The following is a 22,865-nucleotide window of genomic DNA, read 5'->3' as shown; positions in this document are numbered from 1 at the left end:
CATCTTTGTCAGGGCCCTCTTCCTACTGGGCCCTTGTCCTGGTCTCTCCACTGAGCTTCAGGGCTTCTGCTTATGTCCAGAGCCCTGTGCATGCACATACAGTGCACACACATACCACATACCTGCACATACCACATAAGCACATGCACGTGTGTGTATACACATGTGCAGTGCATCCACACCACACACATGTCCACACACACGCAAGCACATGCATGCAGTCCACTGCCCACACAGCACAAAGTGGTCTGGCTGTTCTGTGTTGGGTGGGATATATATGTGTGCTGGTCCGTGAGTGACAGTGTCTGTGCCTGTCTTTGAGTGTGATCCTGGGTCTGTGGCCGTCATATGCGTCTAGGCATGAATGCAAGAGAACGTGTGCACTGTATGGAGCCAGGGGTAGCCAAGGCCAGGCTGCCCCTTGGTCCAGTGTGTTTGTGTGTGCATGTGAGAGTCCATATGAGCCAGGGGGTGTGCCTGTGTGATTGTGTGTCTGTGTCAGGGAGTGTGCACATGCACTAACAAGTGTGAGGGTCTCTCATCTCCTGAGCCTGCTGGGGAGTATCTAGGAGAGCTAACGCTGATGAGAGGAAGAGAGTAAGGGAGGAAGGAAGAAAGTAGGGGAGCACTCCCTTGGGTTCAGAGCCTGGCTTTACCCCCATGTATTTGATGACCCTGGCCAGGCCTCAGTTTCCCTTTGGTGAAGCAGATCCTGGTGGGACGGGATTAGATCCATCCCTATGACATCCTGAGAGTGGAAGCTCACAGTCCAGGACTTGTCTTTGCAGGAGGAGCAGCTGCGTTCTCATGAGAATAAGTTGAGGCAGGTGACTGCAGAGCTGGCTGAGCACCGGTGTCACCCAGTCGAGAGGGGCAGCAAGTCCAAGGAGGCTGAGGAGAACCGGCTGAAGGAACACTATCTCACTTTTGAGGTGGGCCCTCCGTGGGATGGATTGCAAAGGACAGGACTGGGGCACGAGGAGGAGGCCAGCTCCTGCCATCCACCTCCCACTGCCAACACCATTCCACAGCCAGGGGCTCCTAGCTTGGGGGTTCCCCTTTGGGTGCTTCCCTGAGGCAATTATGAATCATGCATGGCCTCCTGTGGGCCAGTCTCTGAATAGTTTAGCTGCCAATTGTTCATCAAACAATTGTGCCCTCAAAGAGCACCTGACAGGCTCCACCAGAAACCCCTGCCACCTCTCTCCACCCTCCACCAACCCCTTCCTTACCTCCACTTCCCCGACAGACCTGGCTTCTTGGAAAGTTTTTACAACCAAACTGTCAAGCTCTATCCATGTGACTTTCCCACTTTTTGTCTATTTTCCTCTTTCACATATGTTTATCAAGCAGAGCAGTTTAGCTCTCCTTCTACTCTCCCTACTTTCCATCTTATCTCTCCCTGCCCACTACCCTGATTCTACCTCACCATGCTCTGCAAATGGGGCTGCTAGAGCATTGCCTTCGTTGAGTAAAGGATAGGGGGTCGGCTTTAGGGAGGAAGGTAGGAACCACTTGTCCTTTTTGGACTGACTGCACCTGGGGGTGGACAGACAGACAGAGAGACTGAGACGGAGCCAGGAAGCCCCCAGAGCAGGAAGGGCAGAAGTCACCAATCTCAGTCTCTGGATTTCCACATTGATTTTCTGTGGAGGTGTGGGGGAGAGAGGAGAGCTCCAGGGTGGATCCTGACCTTTTGAAAAACATAAAGCTTTGTAGCTTTCTGAAGTCTTCTCAGATCCACTCTCTCTGCAACATAAAAATAGTGATGGCAAAAGCTACAGAGGACTAATCTTTCACTAATTACCACGTGTGATTCTCTTCATGAAGTTCCTTTGTATTGACTGATTTAATCCTCGTATCAACTCTGTGAAATGGGTTTTGTTATTATCCCCATTTTACAGATGGGGAAGCTGAGGCTTGGAGAGGTCAGAAGTACAGGAGCCAGGATCCTAACCCAGGCGATGATTGTAGCTCCAGTGCCCTGGTCTTTCTTATTCCCTGGCTTAACAGGGTGTGGGCGGGGGTGAAGCTCAGCACTAAAGGGTCTTTCTGCTCATGTGGCAGAGCTGGGCGAGAACAGGGTCTCCTGATCCTTAGTCCCAGCTTCATCCAGGACCCCAGCCTCCCTGGACTGTGGTGAGGGCCTGAAGCTGAGTCAAGGCCCTTAGACACTACCAAATCTCCCTCCTAAATGTTTACCAATTTACAATCCCTTTAATAGTTTATGAATGTACCTCTCTCTCCACGCCCTCACCAACACTGGACATTACCAGATGTTTTAATCTTCACCAATCTGATAGGTTTAACGAGGGATGTCTCGTTGCTATTTTAATGTGGATTTAAAAAATTTTTTAATTGTATAACGTAACATTTATCACCTTAACCATTTTTAAGTGTATAGTTAAGTAGGGTTAAGTCTATTCACATTGTTGTACAACCAATCTCCAAAACTTTTTCATCTTCTGAAACTGAAACTCTATACCCATTAAACAAAAACTCGCAACACGCCCTCTACACCTTAGGCCCTGGCAACCACAATTCCACTTTCTGTCTTTATCAATTTGACTGCTCTACGTACTTCATATAAGTAGAATCACATAAGTAGAAACTTCATATAACTAGAAACAGAATTTGTGTTTTTATGACTGGCTTATGTCACTTAGTATAATGTGCTCAAGGTTCATCCATGTTGTAGCATGTGTCAGAATTTCCTTCTTTTTTAAGGCTGAATAATATCCTATTGTATGCAAATACCACATTGTGTTTATCTATTCGTCTGCTGTTGAATATTTGGGTTGCTTCCACCTTTTGGCTATTCTGAGAATGCTGCTGTGAATATGGGTGTGCAAACATCTCTTCGAAACCCTGCTTTCAATTCTTTTGGATGTATAACCGGAAGTGGTATTGCTGGATCATGTGGTAATGTTATTTTTCACTTTTTGAGGAATAGCTGTACTGTTTTTCACAGCAGCTGTATCATTTTACATTCCCACCAGCAGTGCACAAGTGCTCCAATTTCTCTATATTCTCAGCAACACTTGTTACTTTCTGATAGTAGCCATCCTGACTGGTGTGAGGTGGTATCTCATTGTGCTTTTGATCTGCATTTCCCTAATGATTAGTGATGTTGAACATCTTTTCATGTGCTTATTGGCCATTTGTATATCTTCTTTGGAGAAATGTCTATTCAAGTCCTTTGCCTATTTTTTAATTGGTTTGTTTGTGTTTTTGTTGTTGAGTTTTAGGAGGTTTTTTTATACAATTTGGTTACTAGACCCTTATGAGATACATGATTTGCAAATAGTTTCTCCCATTCTATATACATGGACTTTTTACTCTATCAATTGTGTCCTTTGATACACAGAATTTAAAATCTTTGATATAGTTTCATTTGTCTATTTTCACTTGTGTTATCTGTGCTTTTGGTGTCATATCTAAGAATTCATTGTCAATTAATTTTTATTTTTAAGATTATGAGTGAAATTTCCTTTTTTTTTTAAAAAAAAATGCCTTTTAAAAAATTTAATTATCTCCTTCTTATTGATTCGTGGGAGCTCTCTAAATATTAAGGAAATTAGTCTTTTGCCATATTAGATATAAATATTTTTTCTCATTTTGTTGTTTATTTTTTGACTTTGTTTTTGGCCTTTGTCCTTTTTCCAGAAAAGCCGTTATGAGACCTATATCCACCTCCTGGCTGTGAAAATCAAAGTGGGCTCAGATGACCTGGAACGAATTGAGGCCCGGCTGGCTACCCTGGAAGGGGATGACCCTTCTCTCCGGAAGACACACTCAAGCCCTGCCCTCAGCCAGGGCCATGGAACTGTGACTGGCAGCAAAGCCACGAAGGATACCACTGGGCCTGATACTTAGCTGGTGTAGATGGGCAGGCCCTGAGGCAGACAAATGCCCCCAGAGGGGTCAGTGAGCACAATTCCAGCCAGGGGCCACTTGGACCAGCTCCAGGCAGTTGATGGGCAGCCAGAAGGGTGCAGAGATCCCTGTAGGCCAAGGAGATGGAGATGCTATTCATGGCATTTGTCTTCTTGCATCCTGGGGCTTCTCTGGGCCTCAGACCCTCTCCGTAGCCCTCACATCCCTCTCCAGCATGGAGCCTCATTTTGCAGGCCAGCTGTGTGCATGCTCTAGATGCCATCTCACTGGAGAAGTAGGAAGAGTGGTTGGCTTCCTAAGCCCTCTTGTTCTCACACATTCCTCCCCTCATCTCCCTTGTTGCTGAGGGCAGGTCTTGACTCCAGGTCTCAGCTTGGACCCCCACCCTTTCTTCTCCTCCTTCCTCTGAGTTGACCAGCAGCAGGTCTGCAGACCACCAGCACCATCCTCTCCTCCCTCCACCCAGCAGCCTCTGGAACCACATCCCGTTCTCCTGCCTCACATCGCAATAATCCAGGACCTGGGCCTGCGCCCTCACTGCCAAGCTGTCCCCACTCACTTGTGCGTCCACCTCACCTTCCATCCATTAAGGCCACTATTGCTTTCTTTTATACGGACATAAATGTATATATATAAGAATTATATATAAACAAGGAACCTCTTTAAAGATGGTTTGGAACTGATATCAGTTAGAGGATGAAATAAGATGAAGGAAAAACCTATTTCAGAACTCCACCTGTTAGTGAGGAGGGCTGCTATCTGGCACCCTGACACACTGGGAGGGAAGGTGGAGATAGTGCTGACCTCCTCTCACCCCATTTCTTCTCTCTTCCGGCTGACCTGTGACTTACACTTCTCTTACAGTTGATGTTTTGGAATAAATAGTGCGTATGTGTGCCACTCCATCTGTTCCACAGGCATCCTGGGTGTGAGTGAGATGGGACCATGGCTCTGTTTATACATCGGTCTTTATGTTGGTGCTGCCAGGTCTCTGAACTCCAGGGGTGGCCTCTTGTACAGATCTACTGCTACAGGAATAAAAGACACTCTGCTTTGCAAATAGCCACTTGTCAACAAGCCCAAAGATGTTTGGTGGGGGAAGGTTATGGAAGCCATTAATTCTTGGTCTTGGGAAAAAGTGTAATGACAAGTTGCTGATTGTTTTTTAGGTTGATATTTCTTTCACTCTTCTAGTGACTCAGAAATGCTAGCTTAGGACACGTCTGGGAAGAACAGAGAAATTCACCATGTGATGATCACAGACTAGCATCCTTTCAACCCTATATTCCTCAGACTGATAATGGTGGGGGTGATGGCACCCTCAATGCAGCTATCATGAGCAAATCCTTTCTATTTTTAAAATAGATTACTGTAGTTTGGCCAGCAATTTGACCTCAGTGGTAACATATTTATTAATAAGATAAGCCAACCTTGCAACTAAGTACCCAATATTTACAAGCCCACTCATATTTGATGCAAGGGACGTGTCAGTCTGTGGAGAGATGTAGTAATTTAAATCCAGATTATTTAATTTGGATCAGCTGAAGTGTATTTTATAACCAAACCATCTGGCCCCTTCGTTTTGCTGAGGGGAAGTAAATGTTCATTTAAATGAAATTGAAAGAGCAATGTGGCAACATAAAACAGCTCCCTGTACTTCCTCCATGCTTTCTGAAAGGTCCTTTGATTTTGGGGGTCAGCTTCCCACCCTCCATCTCATGAGGGCCAGTGAGTGAAAGCAGAGGAGCAAGCGCCATCCCCTGCAGACAGATGTGCTTCCCTGAGCACTAGTTGTGCCTCCCATCAGTAAAAAAATTTTTAGTTCACTTTCTTAATTGTGTAATTATTTATTGTAAATTATATACATGTACTACTGTACTAAAATATTATGTACATTATAAAACATCCACAAAAATAGAAATTTAAAAAAGGCGAGATGAAAATAAATCTAAATCAAAGTTCTAAAATTTTTTTCCTGCATTCTAATGGACCATGATGTTCTCTTCACAACCTCTGCCCCTAAAATGCCCATTTTCCTGGACTGTCCAAATCCAGGGGCTGGAGGGCTGCACATGAGATGCAACAAGTGGTTTGCGCCACCTGGTGGTCCTGGGGAGTGGCCGCAGACTCATGGACTTCTGGGGGCTGACCCTTAATGACAGAGTCTCTTAAGCCTTCCATCATCTGATTCAATGAAGGTCAGCAGTGCTGCACATTGTGCTGGGTGCTGGGGATACTGTGGTGAGAAAAGGATTGAGCAGCTCCCTGTCCACATGGGGCTCACAGTCTAGTGGGGAGGGGGACAGGCAGTCACCATTACCATTTGGGACTCTGGGAGGGCTGGAGAGACAAGCCAAAAATGACCCAGCAGAGAGAAAAAGAAAGAATTGGAGGAGTGGGGAAGAAGACTCTGATTCAGGAAGCTGCCTGAATGTCCTAAGTGCTCCTGGGGAACAGAGTGGTAGTAGGGAAGTCTCATAAGAAGGCTATACATCTTCCTGACAGGCCATACTAAAGATGCCCCAAGGCAGACATTTGAGAAGCAGAGTGGAGGCGGGAGCTCTCTGACTACACCTGTGCCCAGGTCCCATTCACACCTGAAATGAATGAGTGGCTGATATGATGAGGAGAGTCAAGGAACTAAATTAGGTTCTGGCTTTAGACTCTCAGCAGGTATCTTAGAATTCAGAGCGGATAAGGAAAGTACCCAATGGGGTCATGTGAAGGTCAATGAGTTCACGAGAGTTTATTCAGAATTACTTGGGGTCACATACAGGTTGGTGGGTTCATCAGGGTCATAGCGGTGGTTTCTGACTGAAAGTTTAGAAGGTAAGAACTCAGGGCCCTCAGAAGGGTCAAATGAGGATACTAAGCTGGGTCATGAAAGTGTCAATGGGTTCACCAAGAGGTCATTCAGAATTACTTTGGTCACACAGAGGTCAGTGGGTTCACTGGAGTCATGGAGGTGGTTTCTAACTGAAAATTTAGAAGGTAACAACTCAGCGCCCTCAGAAAGGTCAAATGAGGACACTAAGTTGGGTCATGAAAAGGTCAATGGTTTCACCAAGAGGTCATTCAGAATTACCTGGGGTCGTGAAAAGGCCAGGGGGTTCATCAAGAGGTCATTCAGAAATAATTAGGGTCATATAGAGGTCAGAAGTCATATCAAGGAAGTCCTGGCTCAGAAAATTTTAAAGCTAATAGCTAACTCAGAGTCAGTAGAGGGTTCTGGATGAGATCATTAGATGGGGGCTGGGAGAGGTCAGTGATTTGCAGGTTTATGTCGCATTTAGTTCATTATTTTGCTTTGTTTCTTTGTAACAGGTACTTTTCCCCAGTGCCCCACAATGAATACAATTTTAGTTCTTTCTTTACTTTTCTCCATCACCTCCCTTTTAACTAATTTTTGCCATTCTTTATGTGATTCAAGTATGCAAGGCACAGGATATCATCATTACCACCATCAAATTAGTCAATAGGCATCTATCATGTGCCAGAAGCAATACTGGGTGCCTTACGCATGATCTCTGCAGCAACCTTCTGAGGTAGGTATTAGCATCACCATTTCACAGCCCAGGAAACTGCAGCCTAGAGAAGTCACACAGCTGGTGAGGGCCTGAGCTGGAATTTGAACTCAGGCCTGTTAATACCTAAGCCCTCTCATCCCTAAGCCTCACTGTCCCTCCCACCTGTAGGTCTCCCAACTGATGACACACATCTTGGGGGCATTCGTGCACATGCACACACACATCAACCACCTGAGCTGGCTGGGTAAAAGATTTCCTCACGTCTGACTGGAACCTAATGGTTCCTGGTGCTGGGCACTGGTTTAATAAGTTAATCAATGAAAAGCAAGGCTGCTTAACCCTGGACCTCCATCTGCCTTCTCCATGCCTAAAATCATGTATTCGGGGGACTGCGAGTTTAGACAGGTCCCGGCTCCGAGGGGGTATAAAGCTGGGAAAAGTGCAACACCCTGTGGGCTTACAAGCTGCAGCAGCTGTGGTCCTCCTGGCAGCTGAGGGTACCCATTATGCCACCTTGCATGTCCAGACTTTGCCTGTGACATGTCTGAGGCCCCAAGGGTCATCTTGCCTCAGCTGCCACAGTGCCAATCCCACAACCCTTGCCTCCTCACCCACCTAGGTCCGGAAACTGTTGCCTCAGTCCGGCCCCTGTAGCTCCAGGGCAGGAAGTGGGCCAGGGTTCTGAGGCTGAGCACGAAGCAGAGTAATTTGCGTCAGCCCCTTGGCCAGGTTCCCCAGCAGCCAGTGGGGAACACTTTGTGAATGTTCTTGGAAGAGAGAGGAGGGTTGGAGCCTGTCCTGGGAGCTGGAGCCAGGGAGATTGGAGGGAGGGTCTCTTCCTCACAGGGACTGCCCTGGCTCTCTCCAACCTCCACACTAACAGCCATCCATCTCCACCCCAGGTCCTCATCCTCTGTCTTCACTCCTCACCTGAAGGCTAGGCACACAGAGTCAAACATGAGTTATTTCTGATTTTATTTATAATATAAAAATGTTCAAGTGTCAACAGTCAGGTGTTTGGACATTTCAGGGCAGGGTTCCCATTTACTTGTTTGGGATTTTTTTCTTAAACAATTACCTTTTTGACAAATTAGCAGTGGACCCAGTTTTGGAGGGTGGGGAAGACAGGGCTGGAGAGGGAGTGGAAGTCATAGGTGAGTTGGGGGCTGGGAGTCCAGCTGTGAGAAGGAAATGGTGTTTACTTTATTGCTAAAAGGGGAATCAAATACACTGTCCAGTGGCTCTTCTCGGTCCCAGCGTGACCATGCATCCAATCTAAAGAATCTGAAATGCAAAGGACATGCAGGCGGAAAATAGAAAAGACGACCTGTAAACGAAGGTGCTGCAGAGGACGGAGGGGCGTCCTGGAGGCCATGGGGGAGGAGGAGCCGCGAACATTGGGGCCCTGGCAGAGCTGCCCCCTCCCTGGGGCCGGGACTGTCGGGAAGACCTCTTTCTCAGTGCCCCTCCCTTAGCAGCTGTGAGGAGCGGGGAGGCCCCCTCCCCATTCTGGTTGCTGTCGCTGGGCCTTAGTCTCCCCCTGGACGTTACCTGACCCCAACTCTAGCTCCAAGCCTAGGATCCCCGCCCTCTCCTCAGGGGGCCCAGGACTCAAGATCTTGCACGGGGACAAAGCTACTCCAGTCCTCCTTTCCTCCCCAGGGCCAATCCCTCACCCTGCCCCCCGTCCCCCGCCCCGCTCAGACCCCGGGAGCCTCTTCTTTCCCGGCTTCCTCTCACCCCGCCAGCTCAGGATCCTGCCCTCCCCTCACCCCCACCCCGCAACCCAGACTTCTCTCCAGGAGCTCCAGATTAGCGTACAGCAAAAGGCACCACAATATAGGTTTCTATTAAAGAGTCAAAAAATTGGCCCATCTCTCTTTTTTTTTTGTTGTTTCTTTTTTTTTCCCGAAGCTGTAAATCAGGATGTTACATATAAATAGTTTCCCTATAAAAACGTCTTTGCCGTTAGCTAATATTATAAGACAATTTTTGCTAAAATGAAAATAAAACATTTTGTTATACCTTTCCTTTTATAGAAAATAAAAATATTTTTATTTCTTTTTTCCCTCCTTTCTCTCTCCAGTCGGTGGTCTCTGTTCTCCCGAAAGACAGTGGGGCGGGCGGGCGAGAGGCGGGGCGCCGGGGCCCCTAGAGCGGCGCCGAGTCCTGCGTGGCCCGCGGGGGCGGCCCGCGGCTGTGTCTGCTGCTGGCCCGCGTGCTGTGGCTGTCCAGGGAGTAGTAAGTCCTGCTGTCGGCCGCCGGGCACAGCGGCGGCGAGTCCGAGCGCAGCGCGTCGTGCGCCGCGCGCAGGCCGAGGAAAGGCGTGCTCTCGGCCGCCAGCGCCCCGTCCGCGTCGTCCGCGTCGTCGTCTGAGGCCGAAGCCGAGCCCCCTCCTGAGCCGCTGCTCAGCGACAGCGAGTCCCGCGCCGCGCGTGCGCGCTGCGCCGCCAGCCCGTTGAGGCGCGAGCGGCGCCAGCGCCGGGGCCCCGCCGACGTCCTGCGGGACGCGCCGCGGGCGCGCGGCCGCGGCGGCGGCGGCGGGGGCGCGCACTCCTGCGTGGTCTCGTACTCGTCGTCCTCGGGGATGCGGAAGGGGCTGGCGGGCAGGCTGCCCAGGCTGCCGCCGAGCGCGCAGGCCCCGCGTCGCGGCCCCGGCCCCGCTGCGGGGTAGTAGTAGCTGTCGTAGCTGCGCTGCATGTCGGCGCTGGGCCCGCATCCAGGCCCGGGGCCGGGGGGCGTCGGGTGCCGCAGGAGCGGCTGCTGCTCGGCCAGGCGGTAGTTGATGGGCGCGGCGGGCGGCAGCGACACGGCGTGCGCCGAGTTAGGGGACGTGATCTCGAAAGTCGGCACCTGCGTGGCTAGCGAGTAGTGGAAGTCCACGGGAGAGAGGCGCGCGGGCGTGGTCAGGGCCGACACGTACCTGCGGAGAGAGGCAGAGGGGTGGGCGGGGGTCGGGGGTGGGGCGCGGACCCCGACGGAAAGCAGTGGTCAGGCCTGTGATCCCGCTTGCAAGAACGACGGTGGTAATCCTCAGTGACCTTACGCATTTCCTTAACCTCTCTGAGTCTCAGTCTCCTTATCTGTTAAGCGGGGATAACCACGGTGCTCCTTCCATAGCGTTGCTGGGACGATTCCATAAATGTATCAGTGGGAAGTCATGGCCCAGTGCCTGCCTGATCCAGTAAGCCTCCATGAATAGGTCCTTCGCTGGGGGATGCTCACAGTCCCCGGTATTCCTGAATGGTTACTTTGGGTCAGGCTCAGGCTGGGGCATTTTATATGTATGATCACACCTAACACAGTAATTCAGTAAGACCCTTATGTTAGTCTCAGACTACATGTGAGGAAGCTGAGACTAAGAATATTTAAGTGATTTATTCAAGGTTCACACAGCCCGGAAATGGTAGAGCTGAGATTTGAGCTGAGGCCAGGCAAGAACCAGGACTTTCATACTCCCCAATTCCAGAAGCCACTGGTCCCTATTAAGCCACCCTTGTGACTTGGGCTCATTGTCCCTGCATGGACAATTCATCTCATGGCTGACAGCTTCAGTAGGGGAAATATTCCTTCTTATATTGAAGTTAAAAACTGCCTCAGAGAAGTGACTGCTCACACCTCAGGCATGGGTCCTCAGCACAGGGCTGACAGTTACCAAGACCCTATGGAAGTGTCTCTGCCAGGGACTAAAGACCACCAGTTCCTTCAGAAGTTTGCCTGTGCTACTGTCTCTCAGTATGGGTCCCAGGCACCGGTCTCTTTTCTTTCCACATCCCCCTTGCTAAGTCCATCAGCCTCTTGCCTGACCATTGTCCACCTCAAGACAGGGACTGACTACCCACCTCCATGCCTCTCTTCTAAACCATAGAGCTGGGCATCTTGTTGCTCTCTGCAGTCCCCATTACTTTCTTTCTGAACCACCTCACTCCCCTCTCTTCCCTCTCCCACATGCACGTCCATTAACCACCAAGTCATACCCATTCCCCCTCTCCTGGAACACAGCTCTGCCCAGCTCTATCCCATCCTGGGCCTAGTTGTCCTCTCATCATTCTCCCACCCCAGGGTCTCTCCTCCTTCACTCCATGCAATTCCCAGAGCAATCTTTTAAAGTCACAGCTCTGCTTAAAGAGGCCCTTCTTGCTTACCCACCCAGGGCCCACCTCCTAAGCAGAAGCCTGGGGTCATCAGCCATCTAGCTGGTCCCAGACTGCCTGTTCAGGCCCAGCTCCATTCTCCTCACAGCCCACCCTGTTCCAGGCACCTCACTCACCAGCCAGGTTCTTAAGTGCCTCTGCTAGAATAGCTCAAGATGTTCCCCTTGCCTGGAATGCTTTCCCCATCTCTGTACCTCCCGACCATTAAGGAGTCCTATTGCTATTGACAACAAGAGCTACCCCTAGTGAGCACCAGCTCCATGCCAGGTAGGAGGCAAAGAGCTTTGTGCACATGATCTCTGGTGCCCTTCACAAGAACCATGCATGATAGGTATTGTCCTCTCTATCCTACAGCTGAGGAAACAGACACAGAGGTGGTCAACCTGCCCCAAATCACACAGGTGTTGAGGCTGGGCTTGGAAAGGAAAACCTAGCTGCTTCCCAGAGCCTGCAGTCAGACTGAGTTTCTCTGCCCTCGTGGAGTGTCCTGTGCTTAGCACTTTCTACAGGCAGCTGTAAGCTTCAGTGGTTTGTATCCACGGCTGGGAGCTCCTTGGAAGCAAGAACCAGGTGGACCATCTCTGGATCCCCAGGCCGGCCTGCCAGCACCGGCCCAGCCTGGAGTCGCCTGGAGTTCCTAGTATTGTGCACCTCCCTCTGCTCCCCTCCCAAAGATCCCACTTGCCAAAGGCCACTCATGGGCCAAGCAAAGTAGGGTGCTGGCCCCCTGTGACTCCTGGCTTGGAGTCAGGGAAGAAGGAGAGTTTCCTGGTTCCTGTATCCGTTGCTTGGGAACCCAATGGCATGTTGATCCATGGGGCCTTGATGCTGATACTGCTTGGGCCTGCGGTCATTCTTGGGTCATGCCCATCCTGCACTGGTCAGTCTCCTCGCAGACAACCTTCCCTCCTACCCTCCAATCTACTTAGTCTTACTGACTTTCTCTTCCTGCTGGAGCATGAGGCCTCTAGGTGACACCAGGGTAGGGCTACCATATGTTCTGGTTTGTCCAGGACAACCTTTGTTTGTTCCTGATTTTCCGGGACACTTATGATAACATCCCCTTCTACTCTGAAAAGAGTCCTAGTAGGACAATTAAATTAGAAGGTCACTCCATACCAGGATCCACTAGCCCAGCCATAGTCCAAGCCTGTCATTAACATGCTAATGACCCTGAGCAGATCATTTAACCTTTCGGGGACTTTGCCCATTTGAAAAATGGGGATGAGTGTCTCCGTGGTGCCCTAAGGGTTAACCCTGGATTGGTGGTGCCAGCTCTCTGGCCAAAGTGGGGCACAGGTTACAGGGTAGAAACTGACCTCTCGCTGTGTGGGGAATCACGCAGGGAGTCTATGGAGTCATGGTAAGGGGGCACGGCAGCCCTGCGCCGCTCCTCCAGGGTGTAGGCTGCCGCCCGCCGCGCCCGGGCCTCCACGCACGCTGGGCTGTTGCACTTGCTGGTGCCCACTGATGACAGCATGATGCCTGACTGGGAGTCAGAGGTCAGGCTCTCAGAACGTTCCAGGCTCCACGTGTGGCTCTCATGCCTGGGGAAGCCAGATGGGGGTGAAGTGAGGGGTCAGGAAGGGCCAGGGCAGCCCAGCAGGTATGGTCCGAGGCCGACCCCCTCCCTGGATCTTCATTCCATCTCAGGCTCCCTCTGGTCACTGCCTCCTTTTTTTTTTTTTTTTTTTTAAGGAAGATTAGCCCCTGAGTTAACTACTGCCAATCCTCATCTTTTTGCTGAGGAAGACTGGCCCTGAGCTAACATCCATGCCCATCTTCCTCTGCTTTATACGTGGGATGCCTGCCACAGCATGGCTTTTGCCAAGCAGTGCCATGTGTGCACGTCAGATCCGAGCCAGCAAACCCAGGCTGCCGAGAAGGGGAACGTGCGAACTTAACCACTGTGCCACCAGGCCAGCCTCCGCTCACTGCCCTTCTCCACTCTGGGCTGCTGTGTAGTATCACAAATGCCCAACCCCAATGCGGGGAGGAGGAGGGCTGGGTCTTTCCTGTGGGTGCGTGAGCTGCAATGTGCGCAGGCCTCTTTCCTCCATGCAACCAACCTTCCCCTAGCCTCACCCCAGGGCCCCTGTTTGGGACCCTTCTACTCCCATGGTCCTTAGTCACCTATGCAGGAGCCCAGCCCCAGAGGCCAATACATGGGGACCCTGCCTATTCCATGCTGCTCCCCAGAGAAGAAGGGGGTCAGCCATGTTATTTTCTAGATTTACGAGCCCTTGTGCTATGTAGACAGTCCTCCCCACCGCTGGAGAGAAGAGCATCAAAGAGCTCTGGGTGTCTGAGTGAGTAGGCACTTTATGCCAGATAAAGTGGTGCTACCAAGGTCCAAACACAGCTAGATGTTAGGTGGGAGCACTGATGCCACTGTTCCTCTGGGGCTGGAAAAGGGAAGCCACTCCCCTGAGGATCTGGAGGAACGTTTGGTGGGGGGTTCTTGTTTGAGGCCCCCACCTCCATCCTCCCACTAGAGGGATCCTCAGTACAGAGCCCAGCCTGGCTGGGGAGTTTCTGTGTGTCCCCAGGCAGGTGTGTGAGCATGTACGCATGCTCTCTGTGGGTGTGCACACAGGAATCTGCAAGTCTGTGTGAGCCTTGGTGGTGCCCACCTGTGGCTGGAGGTGGGTGTGGCTGTGGAGCAGTGGTGAGAAGGAGAACAGGAGTGGCTCCCGGAGAAGGTGGTCTCAGTTTCCCTCCGGATGACATGGTCTGTGGCTGGTACGTTCTTGGAGATGTACTGGAACAGACAGAGAGGTGGGTGGGAGTTAGTCACAGGTGACCGAATCTGCCTTTCTTCCTGGTGGGGGTGGGGAAAATAAGGCACTAAGCTCCAGGTTGTGGAGGTGGTCCATGGGATAAGCGACTTGATGTCGGGGCAGGATGGCCCCAGCAAATCAAGCCCCCTTCCCTTCCTTAAGGAAGTGGGCAAAGCCAGGCCAGTCATCCTGGTGAGGCAAGGTTGGGCTAGCAGGCAAGGCAGAGCGTGGGATGTGCTGGCTGCTGCCCTGGCCCATCCTTTAGGGGGCACAGGAAACCTGGCAGTACAGCGAGGGCTCCAAGGGAGGCCCAGGGACACCACTCACATCTGCCATCTGGATCTCCTCAGGGTCCAGCCGGGGGTGGCTGGGCCCGTTGGCCAAGCTCCGGTTCTGGTGGGCTGGGCACATGTTCTGCCGGAGGTGATTGTGCATCTGCTTCCGCTGTTTTCTGCACAGGGGAAGGAGCGTTAGCCTGGCACGCCCCCGCGCACAGGAACTTCCCTGGCTGTCCCTCCAGGGGAACCAGTCTACCTCTGCCCTGGGTTGCCCTGGGTGTCTCCTGCTCCTCCTCTTCCCGGTGCTCAGGCCTCCCTCAGCCAGGAACCCTCCCATCGACCGCTACCCCATCACCACCACCTGAACTCAGCAGGACCTGAGCGAAGTGGTAATGAGCTTTGACTCTGCCGAGAGCAGAACTCCAGTGCTTCCCAGTCATGTAACCCTGGGCCAGCTACTTCAACTCTCCATGTTTCACTTTCCTGCCTACAAAGCAGGGTGATCATTTACCCACTCCAAAGACCATTGAGGACTGAGAGCAGATAAAATTTTCAAGCACAGTGCTGGCCCACTCACTCATTCATTTGGTATTTCTTGGGTTTTTACTCTGTGCCAGGGGCTATTCTGGAGCAGGGAGAAGACAGACACAATTCCTGCCCGTATGGAGCTTGCAGGCCAGTAAGGGATGCAGATGATAAACACATAAATAAACGAATAAGATACTTTCAGCAAAGTGCTACGAACGACATAACACAGGGGGCTGTGGTCAGGGCGTCAACGCCTGTGGGGTTACTTTACTTTGGCTCATAGTAAGTGCTCAGTACATTTGTTTTGTCATCAACAAGTCTAATCCTGTCACTCCCCTGTTTAAAACCCTTCATTGGCCCTCAGTGTCCTGTTTCTCTCCCTACCTTCTCTCCACCCCAGCTTGCTGCAACCTTGGAGGGCTTATTTCTGATCCTCCACGGTGCTCACCCTCTTTGGCCTCTGGGTCTTTGCACCTACTATTGTATCCAACTAGAACACATTCTCTGCCTCTTCACCTGCTAACTCCTGCTGATGAGGCCCAGCCTAAATGCTCCTCCTCAGGGAAACCCTTCCTGCCCTCTGGCCGAGGTTGGTACCCCTGAAATGTGTCCTGTGACACTGGATATCTTGCTTGGAGCACTGGACTTATGCCTGGTGCGTGGTCTGGTGTCAGCAGGCATTGAATGAAAGTTTGTTGAAGAAATGAGTAAATACAGTGGGGGTTAGAACAGGGGGCTTGCTTGTCCCCCAATTCTTGACCTCAATTTTCTGACTTGGGCCTACTCTCTTTCTCTGGACTCCCTGAGCCCAAACTCCCAAGGCTGGCAGGGCCTTAGATCCTATAGATAGGGGCAGCAGGAGTCAAGACCCAGGGGCTCAGGCCCCTAAATGGTGGCTATGCCCAGACCCTTGCATTCCAGATAAGAACAGGTGTGATGAACCTGTCATTTTTTCTGCACTACATCACTCTACAACCTTCATTGGCTCCCTATCATCTGCAGGATAAACCCAGGCTCCCTAGCTTGGCATTCAAGGCCCTGTGGTGTCATCTTGGTTCCAGCTGTCTTTTTAGACTGATGCCCCTTCTCTTCTTGACCCCAGCCCTTTCCTCCAACTAGTCTGGGCTGGTCCTGCCCCAGGAACACAGCTGACCCTCCTCTGCATTTGTCTTTTAGTATGCACTATTCTACTGGAACTCCCCAGACCCCTGTCTGCCCCTTTCATCTGCTTGCCTGGAGGTTCTGTCCCGACATTTCCTCTGCTCAGAGGTGGCCCATCCCCACTTTCCCTATGTTCTTGCCTAGACCACTCCCAAGGTAGGACCAGGCAGTGCCTTCCGAGGTGTCCTTTTTTGTCCTGGGAATGTAGCCTTCGTTTCTGTGCTTCCTTGTCCCCCAACACTACCCCAGTGCCTGCCTACTTGACAGGTCAGATGCTCCCTCAGTGTATCCTCTGAGGTACACAGTAGGATCATTTCCATGTTACAGATGAGGACTCAGAGAGGTTCATCAATTTGCTCAGGGTCACAAGGGAAATGGCAGAGATTCGAACCCAGATCTGTCTTCTTCCAGTGCCTGTGCTCATGACCATTCTTGTGCAGTCCTCTGGGGCCCGTCTCCCTCACCCTCTGCTCTTGCTTCCTGGCCCAGCACTTTGGCCCCACACCAGCTACAGAGGTCTCTAAAGGGGCAGTTGGGGCCTTTGGGGGGTGGCTAGGCCAGGCACAGTGGGGTGGGGAGTAGAGGCTGTCCCCATAAAGGCAGTCTTGGAGGCCCATCCCTGCTTGGCCTGCTGCCGGCCTGAGTGCCTGACACTCACTTGGTCTTGCAGTAGGCGACCACGCAGACGATGCCCACGACCAGCAAAGCCACGCAGATACCGGTGATAGTCAGGACCCTCTTCTGGTACAGCTCCTCGGCTTCTGCAGAGGCAGATGGTGTGAGGGGCAGGGAAGGAGGCAGACCCTTGGGGACAGTGGAGCAGAGACCCTCCCCCATGCCCCCAAAGCCTCGGGCTCCCTCCAGCTTAGGTGCTACCCAGCTGCTTTCCATCCCTTCCCTCCACAGCCAGTCCCCTCCCTCCTGGATTGCCTTCTGCTCCCCTGATCTCCACCCACCCATGGATCTGGTCACAAGTGACTACCCTTGAGTTTACCTTCCCAAACCCCACACCTGCCCGGAGCACATGGGTGGAAAATGCACAGGGCTGGGGGTCTGGGGGGCTGGGATGGAGGTGAAATTCCCAAGGTCATAGGGGAGGGCAACCAAGCTTGGCCAGCAACCCTGCCCTGCCCCACTATGGCCTGGCAGCTGCAAAGAGCCTTGATGGACTGGGGGGAGCTGTTCAGGGCAGTGAACATGTAGACCCTGGGCAAAGGCCTGGCTTGCCACTTCAGCTTCCCTAAGAAGGTGGAGAGTGGCTTGTTCTGGGCTAGCAACAGGACATGAGACTCAGACGCTGGACTTAGGAGGGATGCCAGGGCCAGGAGCAGGGACAGAGCAGACCAGGCCCAGGGAGGGGCGTGGGGAGAAAGGCCTTTGTCTATCCCTACAGCCTGGTCAGGGTCGTGGCCATGGCCCGCTCCAGCCCTCCCTGTCTCTGCTTGTGAGAAATCCATGAGTGGCAGCACAGCCCCCTAGCATCTAGGACAATCCTTATGCTCAAGGAGCAGCCCCCACCCTTTTGGAGGAGCTCAAAAAGACCTGACTATCCCCTCTACCTCCCACTTTGTGGTAGGGCAACGCCTACCCTTCTAGAACAGAGAAAACCAGGAGGAAGAAAAGGAAAAAGGTGACAGCACCAGCCATGGTCAAGGCCTATATCCTAGACACCCCACCCCTGCGCCCACCCACACTTGCTGGCTGGCCCCTCCACATGGTTCCCCTCCCGCCAGCGCAGGGATAAGTGGAGGCTGGATCCCAACGCCTTGGCAGAGCCCTGGGAAATCTCCCTAAGCCCTTGGGCTTGCAGCATCTCCTGTGGCCGAGTTATACCCACCAGCAAACACCCAGGGGTACAAACCCTCCAGACTCACATACCTTTAGGACTATGCCTATCTGATATACAGACAGACCTTTCACAAAGATACACTCACACACATGTCCAGAGAAGCATGCACACGTGCGTGCACACACATGCACGCTTACACACACATACGCAATGTCCACCTATACACAATCATGAGGAGTCTTGAACAGCCCTCCACCCCAGACCCCCATCTCTGGGCTCTGTGATCCGCATCCTGCCTCCAGTTCTCATCCCCGTCCACCCCTCAGTCCTCTCCAGTCAGGCATCTGTCTGCATCACTCCTCTGAGACCACTGTGGCAATGGTCACCAACAACCTCCTGCTGCCAAGTCCTGTGGTCATGTGCTTCCCTCTCAGCTGACCCCACGGCCCCTAGATGGTTGTTCTCTGTCCCTCTGCCATTGGCTGATCTCTGTCTCACGTGCTGCTTCATCCTCTTCTATGTGGGCTGCGAGGCAGAAGGGCCCAGAGCTCTCAGGCTTTTTTCTATTCTCCACCTGCCCTCTCTCCCTTCATGATCTCACCCAGATTCAGACTTTAAATACCATCGGTAAGTAGCTGACTTTCAATTTTATGTCTCCTGCCCTGACTTCTCCCTGAGCTCCAGTCCCATATCCAAGAGCCATGGCCAAATAGAAGCACCGATTCCCCGCCCTCTTTCCAAACCTGCTCCCTGCTCTTCTCATCTCTTCAGTGGCAGCACCACCTTTCCTGTTGCTCAGGCCCCAAAGCTTGGAATCAACCCTGATTGCTCCCTTTCTTCCCATCTACTCTGATACCTGACCCATTGGCAAGTCTTTCAGCTCTACCTCCCAAGCAGATCCTGGATCTGATCCTTTCTTACCATTTCCACTGCTTCCAGTTTAGTTCAAGATGATGCTGTCTCTCACCTGGATGGCTGGCCACCCTCCCCACCCTGTCTGCTGACCCAGTCTATTCTCTGTCCAAAAGCCACAGTAATTTCCAACCATAAAGCAGATCATTTTACTCCACTGCTTAAAAACTCACAATGGCTTCCCCCTGCAATTTGAGTACCACCCAAAGCCTTACCACAGCCTATGAGGCCCTTTTAGATCTCATCCGTGGTCCTCTTCCCCATGTCCACTGTGCTCCCAAGTCGCTGCAGTCTTTCCATCCATCGATCAAGGCAAGCCCACTGCAACTACACCACCTCTAACTCACTGTGGCCCCTGCCTCAAACACTCTCTCCCAGTTGTTTGCAAGGCTGGCTACTTTTCATCAGGTTTTAGCCCAATGTCACCTCACTGAAGAAGCCTTCCCTGGGAACTTAGCTAAAGTAGCTCCCAGCCCAGCTAGGCACTGTCCCATACCTTCATGTGTCTCCCCTATAGCACTCACCACCACCCAACTGCTTTCCGGTTTGTTTGTTGTCTGTCTCACCCTGTGAATTTGGGCACCAGGAGGGCAAGGACTCTGTGTGCCAGAGTCTGGCAAATTCGGAGGTTCAGTAGATATTTTTTGAGTTGGTGAGTGAGTGAACATACAGACCACCATTAAAGAAAGACACATATTCATATACATTCACACTCGCCTTCACGCCCTCACAGTCCCACCTGCACAACGCTCAACCCTCGGCACAAAGATATTCCACTGCCCCTGTGCGCTTGCAGCCTGCACGGAGAGCCCTGACCAGGTGGAAATGTTTTCACCCCCATGACAGCATGCACACACGCATACCTACAGGGTCACCCCGAACACCCTCCACAATCACACAGACACCGCACAGAATCAAACCCCCTCCTCCCCACGCTGTCACAGCCAGCAGATGGACAGACACACTCTTATGTGCTGACTTTTAGCTCTATCTTTTACTGTGAACAGCTGAAAGGGGCTGGGTAGCGGGGGAACTAGGGCCTTTAAACCTGCCATGAGAACAGCCTTTTGTAACTGCAGGCTCCACAGTTATGAAAAGGTCTGACCCCATGGAGGCTTCAATGCCTCTGAGCCCCTGCATCTCTCCTGCTGGAATACGTCTGGAGACCTGAGGCCAGGGTGGAGTGTCCCTGCACAAAGCCAGAGAGCTGGACAGATCAACCCCTCAACGTCCCCTCCTGCCCAAGGCGTCGGCCAGGGGCCAGAGGGCAGAGCGAGAGGGAGGTAAGCTTCTGAGCTGGGGGGCAGGAGGGCAGGCACCAAAGGCCAGCCCACCTCAGACCCTTGCTGGTCTTGCCCATAGACGAACACATGTGCCATCATGGGGACAGATCACGGAGAGAGTGACAGCCTCAAGCAGATGGCAAAGCCTGGCAGACAGACACAGGGCAGGGGGCAGAGACAAATAGGCGTTTGTAGCCAGCCAGCCTGATGCAGAATGAAAAGCAATGGAAATGGAAATGGGAAAAGGAAAGAGGATTAGAGTCAAATTGAAAGGGATGCATCTCTGCACAACTCTCCGAACCAGGAGGACACCGGCTCTCCCAGGGGCCTGTCTCTTATCTGGCCTGCCCACTGGGCTTCACACAGCTCAGGAGGCCTCTCCCCTCTGAGGCCTCCTAGGGATGGGCCCCAGGCAAGGGGGCGCTACTGTACACTGGGGGCACACTCCGAACACTAGCGTACCCTGCTGTTCACGAGCTTCTCTTATTTCCCCCAAAGCAACATAGTTTATGATAAGACATCTGGATGGGGCCAGGGGAGATTTTTGGAATCATCCCTTTTCCATTTTTTGGAAAGGAAACCAAGCATCCAGCACACATGGTGTCAGAGGCTGTGGAGAGGGGCTGTGTGGATGGTGCAGACTGATACATAGAGGCTCCGTACCCTTTAGTTCAAATCCAAGGTGCTCTGGCAGTGCAGAAGAGAGGAGGGTCAGAGAGGGGAAGGGATGGAGGGAGAGATACAGATAGAGACAGATGGGGGAGGGGAGGCGGGAGAGAGAGAGAGAAACGTTGGTCAGGACTCTTCAGACACCAGCAGCCAGCCTGTGAGGTGAAAGCAGGTTAGTGGTGTCCCCTCCCGGCCTTCTGAGCCCCTTCCCTGGCACCCAGTCCCCAAAAGCCCCTGAGAGGGGTGGAGAGAGGAAATGTTAGGATCAGCAGGCAGGGCAGGTTCTTTAGAGATGAGCTGTGGGGTTAGTACCTGGTGGGGAGGCAGAGGCGCAAGAGTCAGTTGGCAAATGTCCCCAGGGAGGAAAGGTGAGTGGGGGCGGGGGTTGGAGGAGTCCCCTTTCTCCCTCTCCCAGCTCCAGGGCCAGGCCTTCAGCACTCTCAAGCCCCACCTGGAGACAGCTTGCCCAGCCCCAAGCTCATTCATGGGGCCCTTTTTTTCTGATCAGAATGAGGGCACGGGCTACCCAGACTGGCCCCTTGTCCCTGTCCCCCTGGCGCCCCTACAGGCCTAGCTGGCTTGCCCATCCACCAGAAGCCTGGGCATGGAGATGCAGAGTTTATGGGGAGCAGGAGTAGGGAGGAGAGGAGGCTCCAGGTGGCAGGTCACTACTCCACTTGACACCTCCAACACCCAAGAGGCCTACAGGGGCTAGGCCTCAGGGTCCAAGACTAATTTCACTACTTAGAGAAGCAAGCTGCAAGTCAGAGAAAGAGGCGAGTGGGTTCACTTGTGGAACACCTGTGCCCCTTACATGGTGGACCAAGTGAAGTGGGATCATGTGGTAAATGTATGATTTCAGGGCCCTGCGAGGTGGACACCCATGCCATCAAAGGGTTAGATGAAAGGGCCCTGCCCAAGGGTCATTCTGTCACAGACCTGCTCTGTGAGCCCGAGTGCACCCAGCCTATCTGGCTCTCAGTCTCGTCTCTGTGAATTGGGGATGGGGCCTGGCCATGGCATCTCTGGGAGGTCTGTACCTGGCCGTGCTTCAGAATCATCTAGATCAATGGAATCAGGCTCTGGGGTGGGAGTCCAGAAATTTCAGCAGTGCTTTTGAAAAGCTCACCTACCATTCTAATGTAGCAGCTGGCACCTGTCGGCAGGCCTGGAGTCTCAGTTTTGTCCCTAATTTGCTGTGTGGATGTGTGCACGTCATAATCTCTGTATCCTCATCTGTGAAAAGTGCCTGTACACAGTGAGAGGACGATGGGAGCAGGCCGGGACAGCATGAGGCTCAGTGCATGTGCAAGGGCCCTGGGCTGGCCAGCTCAGATTTGCCCACTCCAAGGCCTTCCCACATACACAGGAAGCTTGCCTAGATCCAGGGGGAGGTGAAATTGTGTTCTGATGTTCTCATCTCCTGCAGAGGTAAGAGAACATGGGGGATATCGCAGGAAGTCCTGTGCATTATCCATCCCTGGATCTCTCTTCTGCTTCCTGATAGGGATTCCGGAGGGTTCTGCAGGACAGTAGGGCGGCTTCGGACCAGGGACCAAGATGGCTCTGACTGAAACAGCCTTGAGGAAGATCCTGGGGCTCTGACCCCCAGTTCCATGCAGAGACCACACCCCCGAAGCATAAACTCAGCCCTTCCAAACACAAGCCCTCTGTGCATTCCTGTTAAACATGGGGATGGGAGTGATCTTGAACGTGGTTTCTCTGCAGTCTTATTCTCACTGCTTGGAGGCAGGAGTCACCAAAGGCACAATGAGGTCACTCCTCTCCCAGGGCCTCCCACGGCTGGCCAGCTGGGCTAAGTGAACAGTACAAAGTTGACAAACTCAAAGGGTCCTTGGGGCAACTCTCACTGAGTTAATCCTGTGG

General features: G+C 52.3%; 2 protein-coding genes across 32 annotated transcripts in view; one reads left to right on the top strand and one right to left on the bottom strand.

The window, feature by feature from the left end:
* Positions 1-5,864, top strand: part of PSD2 (pleckstrin and Sec7 domain containing 2) — a 53,134-nt gene extending 47,270 nt beyond the window's left edge. For all 29 annotated transcript variants that reach the window (XM_070570676.1, XM_070570661.1, XM_070570672.1 and 26 more), the window contains 2 exons: positions 789-932; positions 3,667-5,864. In XM_070570676.1, the coding sequence (XP_070426777.1) occupies positions 789-932; positions 3,667-3,876 (354 nt within the window). In that variant the 3' untranslated portion in view covers positions 3,877-5,864. The remainder of the gene's footprint in view (positions 1-788; positions 933-3,666) is intronic.
* A 2,518-nt stretch (positions 5,865-8,382) lies between these two features.
* Positions 8,383-22,865, bottom strand: part of NRG2 (neuregulin 2) — a 184,092-nt gene continuing 169,609 nt past the window's right edge. For 2 of the 3 annotated variants that reach the window (XM_070570657.1, XM_070570658.1), the window contains exons 6-10: positions 16,984-17,086; positions 14,686-14,809; positions 14,212-14,339; positions 12,898-13,125; positions 8,383-10,347 (exon numbers count right to left, since the gene is read on the bottom strand). In XM_070570657.1, the coding sequence (XP_070426758.1) occupies positions 9,576-10,347; positions 12,898-13,125; positions 14,212-14,339; positions 14,686-14,809; positions 16,984-17,086 (1,355 nt within the window). In that variant the 3' untranslated portion in view covers positions 8,383-9,575. Of the gene's footprint in view, positions 10,348-12,897; positions 13,126-14,211; positions 14,340-14,685; positions 14,810-16,983; positions 17,087-20,972; positions 20,997-22,865 lie in introns of all 3 variants that reach the window. The other variant, XM_070570656.1, reaches the window with a different exon arrangement.

Source organism: Equus przewalskii, chromosome 13 (genome assembly GCF_037783145.1).
Source record: "Equus przewalskii isolate Varuska chromosome 13, EquPr2, whole genome shotgun sequence".
NCBI classification, from domain to species: Eukaryota; Metazoa; Chordata; class Mammalia; order Perissodactyla; family Equidae; genus Equus; species Equus przewalskii.
The sequence above is the reverse complement of the archived record's forward strand: the minus strand, read 5'-3'. Positions and strand labels throughout refer to the sequence as shown.